The sequence below is a fragment of the Plasmodium inui genome (assembly GCF_000524495.1).
Source record: "Plasmodium inui San Antonio 1 unplaced genomic scaffold supercont1.10, whole genome shotgun sequence".
Classification (NCBI taxonomy): Eukaryota; Apicomplexa; class Aconoidasida; order Haemosporida; family Plasmodiidae; genus Plasmodium; species Plasmodium inui.
In genome coordinates this window covers 198,683-219,777 of record NW_008481844.1, presented here as the reverse complement: position 1 = coordinate 219,777, position 21,095 = coordinate 198,683, and the positions used below count along the sequence as shown (strand labels likewise).

At 47.4% G+C, this 21,095-nt stretch overlaps 5 protein-coding genes across 5 annotated transcripts; 3 read left to right on the top strand and 2 right to left on the bottom strand.

The window, feature by feature from the left end:
• Positions 1–728: 728 nt before the first annotated feature.
• Positions 729–1,528, bottom strand: C922_02755 (50S ribosomal protein L13; the record flags this gene model as incomplete). Its single annotated transcript, XM_008818354.1, has 2 exons — positions 729–1,278; positions 1,440–1,528. The coding sequence occupies 2 exons, from the start codon at positions 1,526–1,528 to the stop codon at positions 729–731; spliced, it is 639 nt and encodes a 212-aa protein (XP_008816576.1).
• Positions 1,529–2,269: 741 nt separating this feature from the next.
• Positions 2,270–6,886, top strand: C922_02754 (hypothetical protein; the record flags this gene model as incomplete). Its single annotated transcript, XM_008818353.1, has 1 exon — positions 2,270–6,886. One exon carries the CDS (start codon positions 2,270–2,272, stop codon positions 6,884–6,886), a length of 4,617 nt encoding a protein of 1,538 aa, XP_008816575.1.
• Positions 6,887–7,422: 536 nt separating this feature from the next.
• Positions 7,423–9,733, bottom strand: C922_02753 (hypothetical protein; the record flags this gene model as incomplete). The annotated part of the gene is made up of 4 exons (XM_008818352.1): positions 7,423–7,497; positions 7,717–7,836; positions 8,028–8,384; positions 8,462–9,733. 4 exons carry the CDS (start codon positions 9,731–9,733, stop codon positions 7,423–7,425), a joined length of 1,824 nt encoding a protein of 607 aa, XP_008816574.1.
• A 1,562-nt stretch (positions 9,734–11,295) lies between these two features.
• On the top strand, positions 11,296–12,201 carry C922_02752 (hypothetical protein; the record flags this gene model as incomplete). Its single annotated transcript, XM_008818351.1, has 1 exon — positions 11,296–12,201. One exon carries the CDS (start codon positions 11,296–11,298, stop codon positions 12,199–12,201), a length of 906 nt encoding a protein of 301 aa, XP_008816573.1.
• Positions 12,202–15,029: 2,828 nt separating this feature from the next.
• Positions 15,030–20,252, top strand: C922_02751 (serine/threonine protein kinase; the record flags this gene model as incomplete). Its single annotated transcript, XM_008818350.1, has 1 exon — positions 15,030–20,252. The coding sequence occupies one exon, from the start codon at positions 15,030–15,032 to the stop codon at positions 20,250–20,252; it is 5,223 nt and encodes a 1,740-aa protein (XP_008816572.1).
• Between the last annotated feature and the right edge of the window lie 843 nt (positions 20,253–21,095).

The window sequence follows — 21,095 nt, the reverse complement described above, 5'->3', positions numbered from 1 at the left end:
ATTCGCAAAATTAAGGAGCCTCTGGTGGCGAACCGCGCACGTGGGGGGAGCAACCCGCAAATAGACGATACAGAACTATACGACAGTTTATGAACGCAAATGTGGAGGTTCCTTCGGGGTATGTCTGTCTGGGGGGCCATTTCAAGATGGTCCTTTAAAGTGGGGTCCCCTGTCCAATCCGCGTTCTGTCGCGTTCCACGTATCGTCTACACCTTTGGAGCTATACGGCAAGGCAAATGTCACTGGGGGAATCATTGCCCTGTTCAAAATTGCTCAGTGTGCCCGCAGTGGGGAAGGATGCAGAACGGGATGAAGGGAAAAAAAAAAGGTCTGTGGGGGTAACTAAAAATGGGGTACAACACGCTGCTTTCACGTTGTTTTTTCTTTTTGCTAACGAGGTGGATTCAAAACAAGCGTTGATATGTGACGGTCTAATGGGATGTTGGGTATAGGCCAAGGGTGCGCACTGCCTAATGGGGGGAGAGGGAGTGTCGGCTTTGACTGCACCTTTGTCATTCCCCTTCGCGTGTGTCGATTTAGAAAGTAGAAATGTCCCTCCATAGGGGCAAAATTCAAAATATATGAAGACTTCCATGTAGGAAAAAAAAAAGGATCATCCCAGGTGCTCCTTCAAAAAAATAGGAGCTGCGTGTGTTTTGTTTTCCTGTCAAGTACACACACAAAAAAAAGAAAAAAAAAAAGGGGGCATGGGGGATATTCCCCCATTTTTAGAGGACTGTGAATGCCTTCACCATTTGGCGGCCGCCATTGGGGTCCATGTCCTTCTTGGGAACGATGACCTGCGGTATGCCCCAGTGCGGGTGGATAGCCCCCGGGTAGACAAAGAGCTTCCTGTAATACAGCTGACGTAGTCGATTGTTTGGAAGCATCCTCTTAACAGCTAAGTTTAAAATCATCGAAGGGTTTTTAGCAAAAACTGTTTTACACGTTAAGATTTTTGGTCCCTTGGAGTGACTCTTTCGGGGAAATTTGTATATCTTGGTGTCCCACGTGTGGCCATAGAACTTCACATGGATTGCATTCACGACTATAACACTGCTGCTGTTGACTCTGTTTGGGTTGTGGTCGACTCGATACTTCCCCTGCAGCAATCTGCTAATGCAGACGCTGAGACTTCCGACGCTTTTGTTGTAGGCGTCGATGACAAACCAGTTCCCCTTCTCCCTGTCGAAGACGCTAATGGCATTTCTTGACACGTGCTCTTCTGCGAAGATGTCCGTCTTAGGCATGTTCTTCTTTAGGAAGGGGGTGCTTTTCCTGAGGGGGGGAGTTTTGGCGAGATTTGAAGTGGTTTTACGCAGTTTGGATAGATGTGGCGCGATTCGACGCGGTTCCACGCGCTTCAAGTGGCTTCAAGTCGCTTCAACCCAGTTTGGGGTCACCTTTGGTGCCTTTACACAGCTTCGATGCACACTTACCACTGCACATTCGAGAAGGGGTTTATATTCTGCTCGTGGAAGGAGGCCTTGGGGTACCCCGCCAGTCTACGCGCGCTGACCCCAATCATCGTTCATTGTTGGTGCTGCGCAATTCAGGGGGAAAGAGTCCCTCGCGGGAAAAAAGTGTAAAAACGCGTGGCCGAGTGCGAGCCCGGCTGCGGGGCGAGGGGACACTTAATTTAGAAATGACTCCAACTGTGTAGAAATGGTCAACCTTTCTTTCTCGAGAGGCTCACTTTTCCTGTGAACTTTCGAAACGTCCAAAAAAGAGGGAGCCTTAGCGAGGCTGGTTATCCTTTGGGGGTACTACCTTTCTAACGGCAAGGTTTTTTTTTTTTTTTTTTTTTTTTCCCTGCGTACCTGTGCTAGTACGAATTAGGTAGCGTCATCAGTTGGAAGTGCACCCGCTGAGTTCTGACATGCCGTTCTGCGCTGAGGAAAGAAGTGGGACGAGTGGAGGGAGGAGGAAAATTTGGCCGACGTTACCCCAAGGTGGGCACAGAAAAGGGGGCGCACTAAAGGGGACGTCCTTTGCCTTCTCTCAAACGCATCGCATGGAAAGATTACACGGTTAAAAGGGGAAGCGGCGTGGTGAGGCTTCCAGGTGAAAAGGGTTTTCAAAACCTCACATGAGCGGCAGTTGTGGGAAGCTAGGGAGGTATATAAAGGGGGGCAGGGGGAAGGGCACCTCTGCAATGCTTCACTTTTGCGAGATCGCCTGTATTTTATGTCTATATCACAGATGCACGATGGCCAGCATGTGTCCACTTGTGACCCCTTTGCGCGACCGCCCTGGCTTCTAACACAGGATGAAAGAAGCGGACGAAGGGGAAAATAACCCCGAGAGGGGGAAAAAGGGAGCGGATCAGGAGCAGGAGGAAGAAGAACAGGAGGAAGAACAGGGCAGCCATGAAGTTCGTAAAAACGGAAGAGCAGAAAAGGATAGTGCCATCATGAATTGTACCCAACATGAGGACCACTTTAGCACGCCCCCATATGATAGTTACCAACGCAAAGGCGGAAGTGAATTTAAGCCGAATGACCTACAGTTGGAGGCACCCCTGGGCGAACCGCGTCTTTACAGATACCCCTCTGCCGAAGGAGTGGACGAAGCGAACACAAACACACACACATATAAGGGTAACTCCAGTTATAAAGAAGCACAAGGCGGAACAATAGAAGCAGTTCTGACCGAAGCCCTTCCGAACGAAGCCCTTCCGAACGAAGCCCTTCCAAACGGAGCCATTCCAAACGAAGCCCTTCCAAACGGAGCCATTCCAAACGGAGCCATTCCAACGGAAGCCCCTCACGTGGTGGACATGAACTGCGACGATGTGCACTCCATTGTAGATTATTTGATATCCGTGGAGAGGGAAGAATTTAACGAGAAGTGCCCCTCCCCGGGTGGCAGCCATGATGACACAGATGATGACACCCCTGATGGCCGATACGATGACCCCGACCCCCCCAACGCGTCGACCAAAAACAGCCAAACGGATCACATGGACAAGTACGACATAAAATACAGGCACATTTTCAACTCAATGATAGATTACATTTTTTCCCATCCTAGTGGTCGTTTTTTGGAAATAAGCAGTAAGAGGGAGGGGGACGAGGGGGGTAACAGGACTAGCGGTAGGGGTCTGGGCAGGAGAAGACGGGGGGGTAGTGTATTGCGTAGGAGGAGAAGACCGATCAGATGGTACAGTCCCTGCACACATGGTGGTTCGTCTCACCCCGATGACTCCTCCGATAAACGGATGGAAAGGACAGAAGAGACCACTACCAGCGAGGAGGAATCCTCAAAAGGATGTCAGCTAAGTTGGCAGAAATGCAGCCATAATGATGGAACATGTGTCCGTGAGGTGGATCCTCCGAACAGGGGAGAAGATGTGGCCTCCTCAAACGATGAAGAAAGAGCAGAGCCAACACAGAGAGGAAGGGGTGTATTATACCACTCAGCGGAGGTGCCTTATGGGAGACCTCAGATTGTGCAGAAGGATCAACCAAGTGGGAAGCTCCTTCCAAGTGAGAAACACCTTCCAAGTGGGAAACACCTTCCAAGTGGGAAACACCTTCCAAGTGGGAAGATCCTTCCAGGTGACATTAGTGGAAGCCATTTCAAAAGAGAAATCGTCGCCATGGAAGCCTCCTCCGATTATGTGAACTCTGGGTGGAGGACAAGAGGTCGGTGGGGAGACCACTCCCATTCGAATGACCACCCGATCGTTAAAGATGAAGAAGAGAAAGCAAACTCGAGGGAGACACACAACAGTCAAGTGGAGAAGACACACAAAGTACACACTATAAGGGCAAGGATAGAGACACTTCATAAAGGAATATTTTCCAGCCTTAATAAGCTAAGGAGTAATCACCGTGGATGTACCGTGGGAGGAGACCCTCAAGGAGAAGACAGAAAGGATGAAAATATCCCCACAGTGGCAAATAGACCGCGTAGAAATTCTATTTTCACCGATTTCAACTTCGCGGGTCACCTCCCCCTGTACAATGCCCCCAGTGAGTGGCGAAGTGGAGAAGTGTATGTACATCCTCAGGGCGAAAGGAAGAAAAGCGTGATAAGAAGCGTAGATAGAATTATCTGCACCCTTTTCTCTGATAGAAGAAAGACTATCCTCTCATGTGTGAGCACCGATCAGGACATACATGTTTGGAGCCACGTCCGTTTCGCTGACTTTAATTTCCCCCACGGAGATGTCACCCAGGTGGGTCCGTCTTATCTGGAACCTCCCCCAAGTGGAAAAACCTCCAACGGTTACTCCTCCCTTTTGTGCACTGGCAAAAAGAGCAGGTGTAAAGTGGAGAAGGTTGACCAGGTTGACCAGATTGACAAGGCTGATAAGGCTGACCAGATTGACAAGGCTGATAAGGCTGACCAGGTTGACGAGATTTATTTTCTGGACGAGATTTACCAAATGGAGAAAACCCAATTTTACTTCCACCTCAGGGAGTTCACGAGGCAGCAGTACAAAATGAATATCCTTGGAGAGTATCTCCAGGTGAAGCATCTTACTGAATCGAATCGGCATTTGGGGGGAGATCCCTCCTCCACCCGAGGCGGCAAGTACAACAGCGCTCACTTCACTCGTAGAGAGATACACATAAAGCGCTTCGAACTTCTGCAGCGATATTATTTACAATTTTTAAGCAAGTTCTACTTGGAGGGGGAGACTTCCACGGAGGAAGCAAGCTTGATCCGGTTGAAGTGGCACATGTACGGTTTGGACAGATCCTCCAGCGACTGTGTGGGTCAGCGGCAGGGGCGGGGCCTTTCCTCGTTGGAAGTGTCACAAGTGGAGACCACAAAGGTAGCGTCTTCACGACATTATCTCCCTGCTGATCTTTCGAGACAGTTGGAGGGTAGCCTCTCGGGGTGGCCTCGCTTCCACAGCAGCGACAACGCTGATCAGGACGTGAATCAGGAGGTCGCCCCTCACCCCAGAGCCAGTGCCACCGCCAACACCCCGATGAGTACCAAGGACATTTCGGAAGCGCGCCAGCTGAGGCTCCTTTACAGGTGCAAAAGGAAGATAAGACGTTTTTTACGAAGCGGGAGAGTGAACAACCCGGAGAAGCTGCCCCTTAAGAAGATGAGGAAAATTGTAAAGTCCTTGTGCGCACTGTGCGCCGTTAGGTATAGGTCGTTCCTTTCGCATGAGCTGTTCAGGTTTGTTTCTAAATCGGGAAGGCGTATGAAGCGTGTCAAGAAGGAGAAGCGGGAAGGAATAGAAGGGCAGTTGGATCGAAATGAGTGGGAGGAGCTTCCCCACCAGGCGAACCTCCCACGCCCCACCGCGCAAAGGTGGCCAGTAAAAATAACCCTGAAGAAGAACTTAAAATCGTGTAGAAATCTCCAACTGGAGAAGCACTTCAAACTGGATGACAGGCTTGAGGGGAGTGGCAGAAATGGGGGGATGGTCAAGGAGAGCGTGGAGGGGCAGGCTATGGAGGAGCCCCCAAATCCACCAGTCCTAGATGATCCTATCGGGTCTACCACCGCACCTCCAAGTGAGGTTCCTCCCCATCCCAACTCACTCATCGAAGAGGTGAAAAAAGCGAACATGATAAAAAAAGACACAGTCCAAGTGGAAAGGAAAAAGACAGGGGAAAAATGCGGAAGGGACATAAAGGGATCCGACGAGGATAAGAAGAAGAGAAAGACCCACACAGGCAAAACAGAAAACGATGAAGATTTGACGAAGAAAAGGAAGAGGAGGAGTTGCCCCCCCAGTAGATACCTCCCGGGAGGTGGTATTAAAACTGACGAAGCGGATGAACAAAGGAGAAAAATAAATACCAGCGCCTACCGTAGTAAGTATTCCCGGGGCACCACTTCACCCAGTGAGGAGCAACCAAAGCGCAGCAGATCGGGTTGCAAAACACGTAGGAAGGAATCCCAAGAAAGGTGCATTTATTATGTTTACGTGAAGGGGCAACTGGGGGTCTATTTGAGTCCCCAAATGGAGGTGATTTATGAGGGGCGCAATTTATTTTTTAAAGGGGACGATAGGAAGAGGCAACAACCCTTGGACATGCACTTCGACGAGGTTTTTTCCCGCGTCTTCTTCGGCAAAGTTTTGACGACATGTGTAGACGAGATCAGCGTTAGGAAGGTCTCCATCGGGTCCCCCCAAAGAGGGGGCGGCAGCCATGAAAGGGGAAAGAGCGATGGAATGGGCAGAAACCGTAGTATCCGTATCCGTAACAGCTGTATTAGCAACGCCCGCGGCAGTGGTGACCGTCGCAGCGTCCAAGGAAGACCTCTCTCCGAAGAGACCAGCACCGATAAAAGGAAAAACTTAAGAAAACGCGTCACCATATGGAAAAGCACCACCAGTAACGTCCAGAAGCTGAAGAGATACCAAATTGTGACTCTCTTTCAAATTTTGTACCAACATTTTTATAAATTCTTTTCCAGGCTGAACGTGTGTTCCTTGCTGGGGACGTATTGCAGTGGCCGTTTTGTGAGTGAGGAGGGGTGGGATGGACGTGGTGAAAGCACCTCCCAAGTGGGGGATCCCCCCCCTCGCGAAATGGACAAAGTGGACGAATCGGAGGAAGCGCAGAACGCATATTACTACCACACCTTTTTGAGGAGATTCACCCCCCTGAGGGAAAAAAAAACTGCGGTGATCGCGCCCCAAGACTTCTTCAAATCTGTTAACAGAAATTTCATCCGGACAGTCATTTATCATGTGAATAAAACGCTGGGTGATTTTTCTTTTATTGAAAAATTGTTCCACGAATATGAACATGTCGAACGGGTGTGTGCAGACAAAATGGGGAAAGCGTTTTGGGATTGCTGTGATGATGAGGTGACCTTTCGTGAGGAGGATCGATATTATAACGTCATTAAGGACCACTTCGTACAAGTCATTGTCCCCTTTTGCGAGGAAAATAGGGGTTAGTGAAAAAGTGCATTTTTTTGTGCTTGGCCGCTGTGCATACGTGGCGAGTTTGTCCTTATTATGATTATCCAGTTTTTTTTTTTCTTTTTTGTCGTTCTGCACAGAAAGAACGTTTTCCCACCCCCGGATGCCGACTTTGGCAAATTTGTAAAAGAACCGTTGTTTCGTTTTAAATGTTTTTTCTTTTTTTTGTTTCTTTTCTTCTCGATGTGGATTGATCCAAAGGGGTGAACGGCGCGGAGGGGGAAGGCCATTTCGGGGAAATCCATTTTGACAGGCACAACGAGTTATGGGGTTATGTTATGCGCGCGACGAAAAAAAGGAAATTAAAGCGGGGTAACACGAAACAGGGGAAATTAAAAACCTGTAAAATAATGCCAGGCAAGATCACCAGGCAGAACGAAACAAATCAACGGCGCTCTTTCCGTCAGAGCAACGAACGCGAGACTAGCCATATCGCCACGTGCATTCGGCTGGGTCCGGCAACCGAGGCCCACAAGAATGTTGAAAGCGAAGCGTGCCGAACGGGGCCCGGTTCACAGTTTAATGTACTTGACGTTGTCTCTGATGTCGAAGGGGTTGCTCTTCTTGTTCATCATTTTTTTCTCGCTCTGCGGGGAGGGGCCAAGTGTAACGGAGAAATGTGGAGGGAAAACGTGGTGAAGGAATGTGGAGGACAAATGTGATGAAGAAATGTAGAGGACAAATGTGACGAAGAAATGTGGAGGACAAATGTGACGAAGAAATGTGGAGGACAACAGTAATAAACACAAACAGAGCGAACGAAGGGGGAGAACAGCAAAGCAACTTTCTCAGCGCACAGGCCGTACCTTCATCAGTAGCGCATTTTCCTTTTTCAACTTCCTGTTCAGTCGTTGCGCCTCCTTGACGAGCTTCTTCCGCTCCCTCTTTTCTTCCGGGGTTTCGTTTTTGCCGCGCGTGGTGTTTATCTGCAGGTGGGGAAGTGCGGACGTGGGTTTCGAGTGAAATGGCGGCTAAAGAGCTCGCAAATGGTAGGCGAGGGGTAGGCGGTCTGGAGGGGAACACCCACGAAGAGACGCATGGGCGTTGACGAAAGAGGGAGTGGCCTCTTCATCGTTTTGCCTCTTCTCCGCTTCACCCCTGCGGGCGAACTGCTTACACTTTCCAGGACTAGGTAACTCTCCAGTTTGGCCTCTTCGCCCACTTTCTCCTTCTCCCTGTGTTTCCTCTTCGGGTTGGCGCTGGCGTGAGGCAGAGGGTTAATCAACAGGCTGCCAGACGCGGGAGTAGGGACCTTCTTGGGGATGACTAACTTACAAGGGTGGTTTGTTGTGTTCGTCTTCGTCGTGAGGATTGTTTCGCAATCGTATGACAATGATGAAGATGACGCATCGGAGGAGGAGAAAAAAAACTCCCCGGATGCGTCTGAACGGGAGTTCTCTTCACCATGACCCTTCCCACGGTGACATTCTTGCTCTTTTTGTGAATTCAAAATTTGCAAAATTTTGGTCTTGTACTCTCCATTTACGTGGACAAGTGTGTTATCTGTATTATTTTCTGTACGATTTTTTTTTTTTTTTTTTTTTTTTTTACAACTATATTTTTTATTTCATTGAAATTCTTGCTGTCGACTTTTTGCATTTCCAGCTTGACCAGATCGCTCAGCTTTAGTGCGTTCGGGTCGCTTTTGTCTGTGTTTGTATCTTTTTGTTTTTTCTTCTCACATGTGGAGATCTTTGTGTGCGTACCTTCATCAAAGATGACGTATCCGTTTTCCTCCGAGTTGCCTCTTCCACCTGCGTGGCCACCGCTGCTCCTGCCGCTACCACTACGAAGGTGGTGATTCCCTGGCAAAAGATGTGCCTCCCGATCCGCATCGCTAATCTCCCCGTCGGTCGTGTCTCCGTCCACGCTCTCTCTCAACTCGTTTAGCTGCATGGGATCGGTAGTCAAATATGTAGTACTGGCACCGCCGATGGGGAAACTCCAGTCGGGGGTGCCCCAAATGAGATCCTTTGACACGTCCAACTTATCCTCATCACTCACATCCTGCGCTTCGTACACAAAATTATCATTCAGTTCTTCGTAGTTGTCCGCTTCGAATGTTTTAAATAACTCTCTTTCCTCTTCATCTGTTGGCTTAACCTCAAAAAAGTTATTGTCTCCTCTGGATTTTGCACTTACAAAATTGGAACTTATGCTTTTTAAGTGTTGTTCATAGTCATACCCGTCATCTGGGAAGTAACAGTCTCCATCGAGGTAGGCGAGGGGGTCCTCCTCCTTCCGTCGTCCCCTGCTTCTTTTTTTTTTTCTCTTCTTTGTCTCCATCGCTTTTTTGTCCGTCTCGCTTGTGCCGTCTATGGCATGTTCCCAGGGTTGGCTTCCTCCATTCTGCTTATTAGCATAGCCCCTTGTTTGTCCTCGTGTCCCCCCTGGCTGCTCCCCCAGTGTCTCTTCCTGCCTAAGGGTAATACACTTGTTGTTCTTCCTCCCGTTTGATAGGGAGGTAGAGAACGCCCCGTTAGCACTTCGTCTTCCGTGAATTTCCCTAATAAGTATTCTCTTTTCACTTTCAGTTAGCTTTTCTTTAATGCCAAAATCTATCGGGTCGAAGTTTTCCATCAGCGATGACAACTCGGTGCCGTCTGGAAAAATTTCATTAGCTGCACCTTCTCCACAAGACGATTCATCAAATTCATGCTTGTCGTTTTCGCTAAATTCACAGACTACTGGGGGCTCTCGGAAGGTCACCTTTTTGATTCGGCAACGGCTTCCACTGCGTCCCGATTCTCCATTGGGTTCTGCTGCTCTACTGCATCCCGCTCCTCCATTGTGTGCTACTCCTCCACCGCTTCCCCCTTTCATGGTCCTTCCAGGAACCTCAGCGTCTTTCCCACGTGGGTTACTTTTTTCTTCCCACTGAAAAGGACAGCGAACGGGCAGGCGACTTTCCTCAGACGTACATGCCTCCCTCACCTTGGCTGAATATTGTCCAGCTCCGTTACTTTCACTCTGTAATTCTGCCACACGAATGGGGAAACCAATAAAGATGCATGCTCGCTCAATGCATGCATTGGTGGACTCCTTAGGAGCGCTTCTCCAGTGATGCCTTCTCGATCCGCAAGTACAGCCACGGGTAGCCTATATACGGAGAAAGGTAGGCCCCCCTTTCCACTCCGCTTACGCAAAAAAAAAAAAAGAGAGGAAAAAAGGAGGGAAAATGGCGGGGAAAAGGGCCGGAGAAAGGGATTATGTTTGGCCTTGAAAGTGGGAAAAATCAATGCATACGATACGAGAGGTAAAACCATATATTGTAGAGGTACAAAACCGCTGTGCTCGCAAATTCGCTATCTTTGTAGAAAACGAGGAAGATATAGTGGTGGTCGTCCTTTTCCTCTTCCTTCTAAGTTACTGCGCTAGGGGAAAAATACCACTTCTGATGGGAGCAAGCGACTTAATTTTCTTTTTCCTTTTCTCAATTTTGTGGCGTAAAAAGATTGCGACGCTAAAAGGATGGAGGATAGATTGTTACCACCTCTGAAAAAGTCGGGCTGTTTTCCCTTTTCCAATTCGGTAGGTCCTCGCGTTGCCGCGTAGAAAGGGTTCCGCATGGTCGAAGCGCATGTCGAGTTCGCACCTGTGTGGAAATACATATACCACTTTATTTGCGCATACTTTGATTTGCTCTGTTTATTTTATTTTATTATTTTATTTATTTTTTTTTTTTTATTTTTTATTTTTTTTTATTTTTACTTTTGTTTTTATATTTTTGCTTTCTTTTGGCATACCCGCGAAGGATAGACCATCTGAGCAACATCGTGGTGGTCCATCCTCTACTGCCATCACGTCGAGGGAAGAAATGCCCAAGCGAGCAAAGCACACAATGGTGGGGAGCACTGAGAACGAATCTGTGAGTCGCACTACGTGGATGAATCTACCTGCCGCGCGTTGCTAGAAGAGGAAGGGGGGAAGTCCCCCTGTAAATAAGCTTCACATCGACTGCCCAGATAATGGGTACAAAAAAAAAAAATATATATATATATAGTTACGCAAAATAGCATTTTTTGGGGGGAAAAAGAATAAGAAAAGGATTTTCCCCTGTCACCATTTAGCAACGGCGGGGGGGTGCTACCCATGCGTGCAGCGATCAGGCGAGCCCCCCTGGGGATGTGCTCAGCGGGGTGAGGGCGCAAATGGGTATGTTACATTGCATATATATGTATATATATAGTACCCCCGTTGGCTGCCCCCCTCCCCGTCCAAAAAGTCCCGTAAGGCCTGCCAGCAGGCAAGGCACACATTGGGAGAGAAGGTTGCACGTCGCGTAAGTGTACACTACAGACGAATGAATCTGGTGAGCCACTCCAAATCGTTTTTGCACTACACAAAATACAACGAGTAGGGGAACCCCTCGCCCCCTTGTCAATATGACTTATCTGTGGAGGAGGACATTCCTTCAGCCCGCCTGGCATTGGAAAGGTATAAACAGAGCTCTGCTCAGCGGGGAGAAGAAAGCACCATTCACGTCTTATTTCCAACAAAAGAGGGAAGCCATAAAAGAAACGGAAGAATCTTACAATTTAGAAGAAGCCTTCGTAAGACGTATTTCAAAAATGAACAACACTGCATTGGCACACACATGTGAAGATATTAACAGAAGGAAAATGAATAACCATTACATGTGGGAGTTAGTTCACGACAGAGTCAGAACAATTAGAAACTCATTCAGTGCAGACGAGTTGGTTGTCATGCTTAATGCCTACTGTAACAGCTTGTCGTTTGATCCCAATTTTACCCATTTGGTAAATTTATTTTGGGACTTGTTGGAAGATAAGCTAGAGAATCTAGACTATTTATCGCATATTGCTCTATACTCCTGTGCGGAGAAAACAAAAAATGAAAAAAAAATGGAACAAATTACTACTTTGCTTCAAAATGCGCTGCTAAAGAATGGATCCCCTCAAATGAAGCTCACGGAAAGGGGGCTGCAGATTATTTTAAAAGTTTTTTGCAAGAACGAAAAGATAGTGATCCAAAAGGAACATGTCACATCTGTTGGGGAACTTATACAGAAAATGGATGTGAAGGAGGTGCGAAATGTATTGTTATGTCTGTTTTTTTTTTTTAAATATAACTCTTTTGATGAACCTTTCCTTGGCATTTTAAAAAAGATTCAGGAGTTACTAATTTTTAAGAAGATAAATCCGTGTACTGTTTTCCACTGCTTGAGCGTTACGCCGAAGCTTTGCAATGACAATCCCTCCGCGCTGCAGGGGGTTAGGAGCACTTTGTGCGTTGCTCACCTGGCGCAACGAATAAGCACTGGGAGGTAGAGCGTTCGCCAGGTCACCACGCGGCATCGTTTTGTCTGAAAGGTTTGCTTATCCATCTACCTATCTTTTTATTTACTCATTTACACGTTTTATGTACCGCCTTATTCCCCATTTCGTATAAGCGCGTACGTGCATTTCTGCCCTGTTCGGCCGTACACAAAATTACGTGTGGGCGACTCTGCAGGGGCGACAACGTGTGGTACGCATGCGAATGTGGATTGGGCGGGGGGACGGACCCGCGTACCTCTGGCAAGCGCATGGCGAGGGGTGGAGGAGCCAATTTATTGGAATTGGTCTCCCCTGCGCTGGTTTAACTACAGATTGTTTTATTTGAAGTTACTTTTTTTGTTCTCAGTCGCCAGCCGAATCAGCTTCACTTCGTAATGTCATTCTTTTTTTTTGAAACGTTCCTACACCGCAAGTTTATTTTAGCAGAACATACAACTGGTTACAACTGCCAACCGGGGAGGGGGGGGCCGGTCCATCGCAGTGCCACCTCCATTTTGAATAATTTTAAAAGTGCGGTTTTTCACACAAAGTGAGATAAAAAGGCTCGCCCAAAAATGTTCCCAACTTTTTTCTTATAAACGGGTAATAAAAAAAAAAAAAAAAGGAGCAAACAGTAAGGTAAAAAAGCAAGCGAAGGGACGCCAAATGGTTGCAAAAAAAAAAAGAAAAAAAAAGAAAAAAAAACAACATAAAAGAAGCGGCAGAAAGGAAGTAAAAAATGTGTACAAAGCTTTTTTTTTTTTTTTTTTGCACACATTTTCGCACATAAAATTGTGTACTTTTTTTTTTCGCTAGGTCTTTTCACACTCCCTTTTACGTGAAACTTATGCCTCCTTTGTTTAACTTTAAGCAGCCGTTTTTTTTTTTTCTTTTTTGTGTCCCTGCTTTACAACATCATTCGCGATGCTGCAAAAAAAAAAAGAAAGGTAAATGAATAACCAAAATGAACCACCACACCCACACAACTGCTCGAAGATCCTTTTGTTCAAAATTTCCCGTGCGATCTCTGCATGATCGATATTGCAGGGGCCACTAAGAACAGAGTGTGTGTTCATTACGTTCACATTTGGCTGTTCGTTTGGCTGCACAGTTGGCTCTGCAACTTGCTCATATTTCCACGCACAACTTTGCGCACAATTTATCTGCACATCTTTATAGGCCCCTTTTATATGCCCATTTTATATGCCATTTTATATGCCATTTTATATGCACAGTTCATATGAACAACTTTTTTTTTTTTTTTTTTTTTTTTTTTTTTTGCATAGTTAGCCATAATCTTTTTCACAGGTGTAGATGTTCATACAATTTTTTTTCCACGTGAACAACCGAGTTACCCTTTCCCAACAAGTTAGCTTTAAACAAGCTGCTGTAGTGGACACGCATGTCCACCGCTATGGGAAATGCGCAACGTAGAATTTTTTAGGAATTGTCCTTTCCAACAAGGATGTATTTATATACATATGCTCGTGTAAAAGAGTCCATAATTGCATACCCCTTCATACGTGAATGCGTTTTTGAATACCCCTTTGCTCGTGAGTGTATTTTTTTCCTATACCATCCTCGTGGCAGATTACGCAACGTCAACCAACTATGGTCCCATAACAAGGCCGTTTTGTTGCATAAACATTTTTTTTCTGTTGTTTTGGAGAAATCCCTTTTAAGCTAGCGTTGTGTGCACATGGGAAAAATTGTATTCAATTTTGATGCGTTGTTGAGGGGGGGCTACGAATTGTGCTGCTCCACCCTGAACTGCTGTGAATCACGCCTAATCGATCTGCGCATGTTCACAGGCGCGGGTTCCGCTTTCGGGTAATTAGCAAAAGAGCGTCCCTGTTTCTGCGTTGTTTTTGCGTTGTTGTTTTTGCGTTGTTGTTTTTGCGTCGCTGTTTTTGCGTTGTTCTTTTTTCTTCTGTTTTTGTTCTCGTTGCTTTTTTCTTTTCTTTTTTGCAAGGTGTTGATGGTGCATGCGCTGCATCGCCGCTTCTTTTTGTTTCTCCGGCTGCTCTTTTTACGTTTTTTCACCTTTCCTGCCGCTGCATCGTTTTAGCTTATACACATTCCTATTCCTGCGTCTTTATCTACCTAGGAAGAAGCTACTGTACAAGCTCTGATTAATTTTTTTTTAGCCGTTACTACCATTGTGAAGGTCTTAATTTTTTTTTTTTCTTTTTTTTTTGTAATTTATTATAAAATTGCAATTTTTGTTTTTTAACTTTTTTTTTATTTATGTTGCATGCCGTAGTTGCCTGCCTATCACCGCGTCCGTTAAGTTCAGCCTCTTAGCTTCAAGTGTATTCCGCCCTGCGAACTGCACCTTTTTTTCCATTGAGCATAGATTAAGGAACATGTGTTGAGCTGAACTCGCGGTTACGTGCATGCGACTGTATTTGCCTCTAAACCATGAGGATAAACCAAAGAAAAGGTACATACCTCTACGTACATCTACACGCAATTGCATACAACTGCAGACTTGCGTGTCCCTAGTTAATCACTTCCAACCTGTTGAACGCACGCCCGTCAAGGGAACTGAAGGCTGAGGTACACACCAGCGAGCACCTTAAGTTAAATGTATTTTTTTTACGTCTACCTTAGTGAGAAACGTTCCGTGCAGGAAAAATTTTGTGTCGAGATTGCCTTAAAAAGGAGGGCACAACACTCAGTCATTTCCCAGTTTGGTAGTCTACCCTGAGATCACTCGTACACAGTGTGGCCTCAGCGGTTAGTCACATTCTGTCTGTTGTTGTGTTTATTCCTTTTTCCGCTTTTTTTTGGCGCGGCTTGCTTCGCCCAACCAGAGCCACTATTCGCCGAACTCCCAAATGGATAAGTATGAAGCGGTGAAAAACCTCAGAATTATTTCCGCCAGTATTGACGAACACAAGACATGCGCAGGCAGGCATATGGACCACGGAAGGAGTACGAAGGAAGAAATTAAAAAAAAAAACATGAAAAACAAATATTTGCAGTTATTAAAGCATACGACGAATACACGTAACTGTGGTGAGGCTCTCTGCAATAGGAATTGTCGCCATTTGGACCACTCGTCCTCGAAGGAGGAGGAAGAGGAGTTGAAGAAGAAGTTGAATCGAAGCCCCTGCAATGACTGCGTGAGTAAGTCATCTATGAGGTTAAAACATGGGGACACCTGTGATGGTGTTGGCAAATTAGATGAGACAGGAACTAGCGCTGAGTTACTAAGATATTGTAATTACCCAGTTGAGAATACAAATCGATTGACTGGGAATTTTATTGCCAACAGGAAAGTATGCGCCCAAGAGAATGCCCCTCCCCCAGGTGGAAACACAAAAGGGAAGGAAAAAACAAACCTCATTAGCTTCTACAAGTACAAAAATTTGATTAATAAGAATGACCAACAAGGAAGCGTGGACGTTACGGCAGGAGGTCTTATTGGGTTACCAGCAGATGATGAACAGTACACAATTAAGTGCAGCCTAAATTCGCTAATCTGGAAGAGGCTGCTAAAGAAAGGGTGCGGGCCGTCACAGGAAAACAGAAGCGCTTCGTCCACTAGCAAAATATGCCAGGTTGCCTCGAGTGAAGATGCAGAATCGTGTAAATTGTATAGGGGGGAGGAGGCTCAACGAAAGAGCAGTAACTACGCCGTTAAAAATGGCGCAAGAGGAGGGAAAGGCAGCGGAGCCAATGAGGGAGGAGTCAAATCGAGGCAGCCTCCCCCCGCCGACGTGTCGAGGAGAGACCCTGCGGAGAGTGCCCTCATAAATTGTTTCCTGAAAGAGCGTCTTGGCAACAGAGTCGTGAGTAGCCGCTTGGGCAGAGGCAGGGGCAGGGGCAGAAATCAGGAGGGCGACTCGAATGGGAGCCAATCAGGTGGCACGACTGGAAGTCTAGCAGGTCGAACCAATGGAAGTCTATCAGGTCGAACGGATGGAAACCAAACATATGGCATGAAGAGCCATCGCGACGGAGGCGTTAATACGCGAGGTATAAAAGGGAAAGTATCTTCGGAGGAAACATCCCCCAGTTATTGCCTCGGAGAAGCAACCATTAACGTTGACCCCCCGCAGGCGGATAGGAACCTCGGCAGGCTATTCAAATGTTCCATTAAAACTTCCAGCAATGGTTCGTGCAATTCAGGTGACAGTGCGGCCCCTTCAAGTGATGGCCTTGTGAAGAGGAATTGTGTCTTCTCTCCCCGTGAAGCAGTCACGAACGATCCGAGAAGTGAAGAAAGTCTGAACTGCAGATTCTGTGTGCGTAACAAAGACACACGTGTGGGGAACGATTCGATCAGTTATGGAGAGCATGCGGCTGTTTTAAGGAGCAAAGGGAGGAATAACATCGGAACGGAAAAGAATGTTTCAAACGAATTGAACACTGAAGGTGCAGTAAGAGGGAGAGAAAGTGATGAACTAAAAGACACACACACAGGTAGCACCGCTGTTCAGAAGTACCCCTTGCAGGCGAAGGGTACCTCTTCCTGTGAAAGGAATGAACATATTTTACACGTGGAAGGAAAAATGATACGTGGAAATGTCAACGCGTCGAAAAAGGCCCATAGCGACTCGATGCTTCCCTCCTGCAAAAAAGTGACGACAAGGGAATTCCGAAGTAGGGGGAAAAACGCCAGTGCAGGTATAGTCGGTCAGTGTATAAGGCGAACTGAGGAGATGGTGAAGTCACGTAGGAGGCAGAAGAGTAGAGGCCCAAAAGGGGAGAGTGGTGAACCGTTGGGGCAATCATATAACAACACCAGCTGCTTCTACAGGTGGAGTCAAAAAAGCGGGAGAGAACAAGGAAGAGAAAAAAATAAAAAAATTGGTACAGATACCTTTTACAATAAGTTAAAATTAATGAGAATAAGCAAGAAGAAATCCATTTTCTGCTACAGTGAGTTTGTGGAGCCGTCTACTCCATCCGACAGGGAATCGAAGAAGGGGGGAGTTCCAAGTCATTGTCGCGATAATATTTCTCGTAGTGGTGACGGTAACGTGGGAGCACAGTCTTCCCCACTTGACGACATCCCTAGTGATGGAGTCAACCCAGGAAGGACCCTCCAACGGCAAGCAAAGGGAAAGACCTGTCTCTCGTTGGCTTGCCGCAAAACCAACCGGGGGTCATCATCCGTACCTACTCTTGAAAAGGAAGATTTCAATTTTTCCACCTTAAAAAAATGTAGAAGTTTAGATAAGGGGGTAGCATGCGTTCGGGCTACCTCTAGTTCTGGTCTGCGCTGTAGGTCGAGGTGCAATAGGGGAAGGGACAAGCGGTGCCTCAGCAGGAGGGGAAATATTATCACCAAGGTTATGGAGACAGGCGGCGAAAAAGGGTTTGTGAGGAAGGTTCAACGGAGGCAGATGGAGGGGGGGAAGCAGATACACGAGGACGAGAAGAAGAAGGAGCAGACAAAGGAGCAGACAAAGGAGCAGACAAAGGAGCAGACAAAGGAGCAGACGAAGAAGCAGAAGGAGAAGAAAAAGGACAAAAACGAAGCGTCCAGCACATGCGGCAGAGTTTCCCCTCGTGGGGAAAAAACTGAGGGGCATTTTACTCCACCTCCCTCGTGGACGGAGCGTGGTGAAAGCAGCCACACAAATGGGAGCTCCAACGATCGTTTTTGTACTACCTTGTTCAGCTATCATCGGTGTGGGGTAATTGAAGACGGGTCGCTCCAGTTAGCGGCAGAGAAAGAGTTGGAAAAAATCAGACAAAGTAGATTCAGCGAAAGGATTTCTGGAGGGAAGGACCAGATGCGTTCCTCCCCAGTCGGTGATCCACATTGGGGGTGCAGCGGGAGGGATACTCGTGTAACTCGTGCGGAAGAACCCCCCCGTGGTGGTAGGAAGAAGGCTCTGTGTAAGGGGCATTTGTCGAACGCAATCACAGCGGGCCGAAGGGGTAGGGCCTTTTTTTGCAGTGAGAGGGAGCCGAATCGGGAGCGACTGAAAGTGAGGAAGGACAGGAAAAGGAGGACGGGTGCGGCGGCGAATAAGGGGCACAAACACGTGGTGAATAGGAAGTGCAGGGAGAATAGAAGTCGCTCAAGATACAACGCGACGAGGGATTCTGTCAAGAGGAGGGAACAAGGCCAATTGGGGAACGAGGAGCAAATACCATTCTTCTCTCTATTCGAGGACGAGGAAGACGAAGGGATCAACCAAACTAGAGGGAAGAAGAAAACAAAACTGCGCTCCAAAAACGGGGAGGGGGCAAGCCTGGAAAGGCGCCAAAAAAGTTACTTATCATCCCGTGGCAGTTCAGTGGAGCAAAATTGCCTCCAAGGGAGCTCCATCGAGTACTTGACCCCTGTGTACCGGCGTGAAGAGGTCGAGGAGGATAACGGCGAAAAGAGGAAACCGATCCGAATGAAGGAAGGAAGCAATCAAGACGGAAGAGCCAAGCCCCAAGAGGAGGATACTCCCAATTGGACGACGACCCCATGGGAACTGAGTTCCTCCGTGTTCATGTACCCCAAGTGTACGTACTATAATAAGCTTTACTGCATCGTGGGGCTGATATACTGTGGAGAAAAGTCCCAAGTGTATAAATGTGTCAATGTGCTTAACAAGAAGACCTATGCGATGAAGGTGATTGTGAGAGAAGAGAGTGATGATTATGACATGAGGAAGTTCTTCCAGAAGTATTCCTTTTTGAAACAAAATAGACACAGGAATGTCATTCCTATATATGACGTTTTTGATGAAGATAATTACTACTTCATCGTAATGGAGTATTGTGAGGGGTGCACTCTGCTGGATTATTTCATGTCCCTGGTTCCTGGCTCGCTGGAGATTCACGACATTAAGTGCATCATGAAGAACCTTCTGCTGGGGTTAGACTTCCTGCACGCGAACAACATCATCCATAGGGACATAAAGCTGGAAAATATTATGTTTAAGAGGAAGCGGAAGAGAGACTACGAGGGTGAGGAATTTGGCTCGTGCGCACTTCGATCTGTGCAGGGGAGCAGCATGGGGGGGAGAGGCGACATTGGCGTTGGAAGTTCAGATCGTGTAGATCGTGTTGGCGGGGGTGTCCCCGTTAATCGCACTGATCAGCTGAATCGCGTCGCCCGGGTTGGTTCCATCCCAGGGGGAGCCAATTCCGAGGGCGCCTTGGACAGAAGATCATCCCCCTGCGAGGCAACCCCGGGTGGAGCCACCTCCGGGGAGTCCCTTCCCAGTGATCTCCCCTCCAGTGGGGCGTACTCAAACGGGGCGTACTCAAATGGCGCTTGCTCCCATGGGATATTCTCCTCCGGGGGGACCTACTCCAATGGGATCTTCTCCAATGGGTGCTTCTCCAATGAGATCCCCTCATCCACCGTGCTGTCCGCCCACTCGAAGCTTTCCGGCTCGTCGGACAGCTCGAGACAGTCCTCTATAACGGTAAACTCTTTTCATTCCCATTGCTTCGATAGGGAAGACTACTTCACAGTGAAAAGGGGTCAACACAACTTAGATCGAATGAGCCACGAAGGGAACTACATGCAGGGCGTCCCTGCTCTCCTTATGAAGACGTACAAGTCACGAAGAAAGGGACAGAAAAATATATCCCTGTTGAGGTTGCAAAAGAACGGAGGAACCAGATGCTCAACATTTAAGGATCTTACAAAAAATTATATTACAAAGAAGAGGAGAAGAAAGGAGGTAAACAACTCCTATAGCGATCTGTGCTTAATCGATATGGACATGATGGAGAAAGTCATGTCAAGCAAGTTTAGTCCCGACGGAAGATCCGAAGTGATATGTGGAACAGCCCCGTACATGTCTCCTGAATCTCTGGATGGGATCATATCCACAGCTAACGACGTATGGGCCTGTGGTGTCATTTTGTATGCTCTCATGGACGGTCGTTTTCCGTTTCAGATAAGTAATGATATGCCTGTTCCGCTGAAGAAGAAGATTCTAATTCACACCAAGCCCAACTTCGACCCGTTCGTTTGGCAAGACCACCCCGATGTGCTGGACTTGTGCCTGAAGCTGTTGGACCCGAATCCGTCCACGAGGATACAGAACGCGAGGGAGGCGCTCATCCATTACTGCTTCGCCGACATGGTGTAGGGGGGAAGCGACGAAGTGGGAAGCGGCGAAGTGGGAAGCGGCGAAGTGGACGGATCCTACAGACGAGGGCCCCCTTTCTGTGCGGTTCCCCCCGTCTGTCACGCCTGCTTTGTTTGATGCGCCCGTTTGCGTTTCTCTGCCCGTCACCAATATTTCTTCCTAATTAGCCATTTTTTTTTTTCTCTCTCTGCCTTCCGTGCAGAACGCAGTCTAAAGTGTATACACGCATATGTGTGTCTGCGCTGAAGCCTCCACCCTCCAATTGATGAACCTTTTTCTTTTAAACCAAACCGTATGAGGAAAGGTCATTGACGACGCTCTCGACAGGAGGCGCGCAAATGCTGCGTCGCTCTTTAAGAGGGACAAGACGTAGCGTACGCTTTCTCCTCCTGGGAACCCCATTTCAAATCCGGGTTAGCCATTCAACGTTTCATTTAAAAGGAGAGAAGGCACTGTCGTCAACGTGGACATGGTCATTGTGCCTTCATGTGCTTATGCGTGCATTACATAATAATTCGGCTCATTAATGCGTCCCATTAATTCGGAACGACGTCTCCCCTTTTTGGGGGATGGAAAAAACAGCGAGTGGTTGTTTGTAGCCATGATGGAGATGCTGACCAGATGGGGGTGAACAAATTGACCGTACGGGAGCGACTAAAAGGGGGCTATTACCGCATCTTTTACATCGTCAAATGGCTCCTAAGTGTAAATACCAGCGTAACGGGGATGGATATATCTGCAATTGGTGAGAACCTATTAAGCATTAATTGAAAGCACATCGATTTGGGAGATGCAACTGCATCACGTGTTCATTCCTGTGGGGCAGCTGACATGGGCATGTGG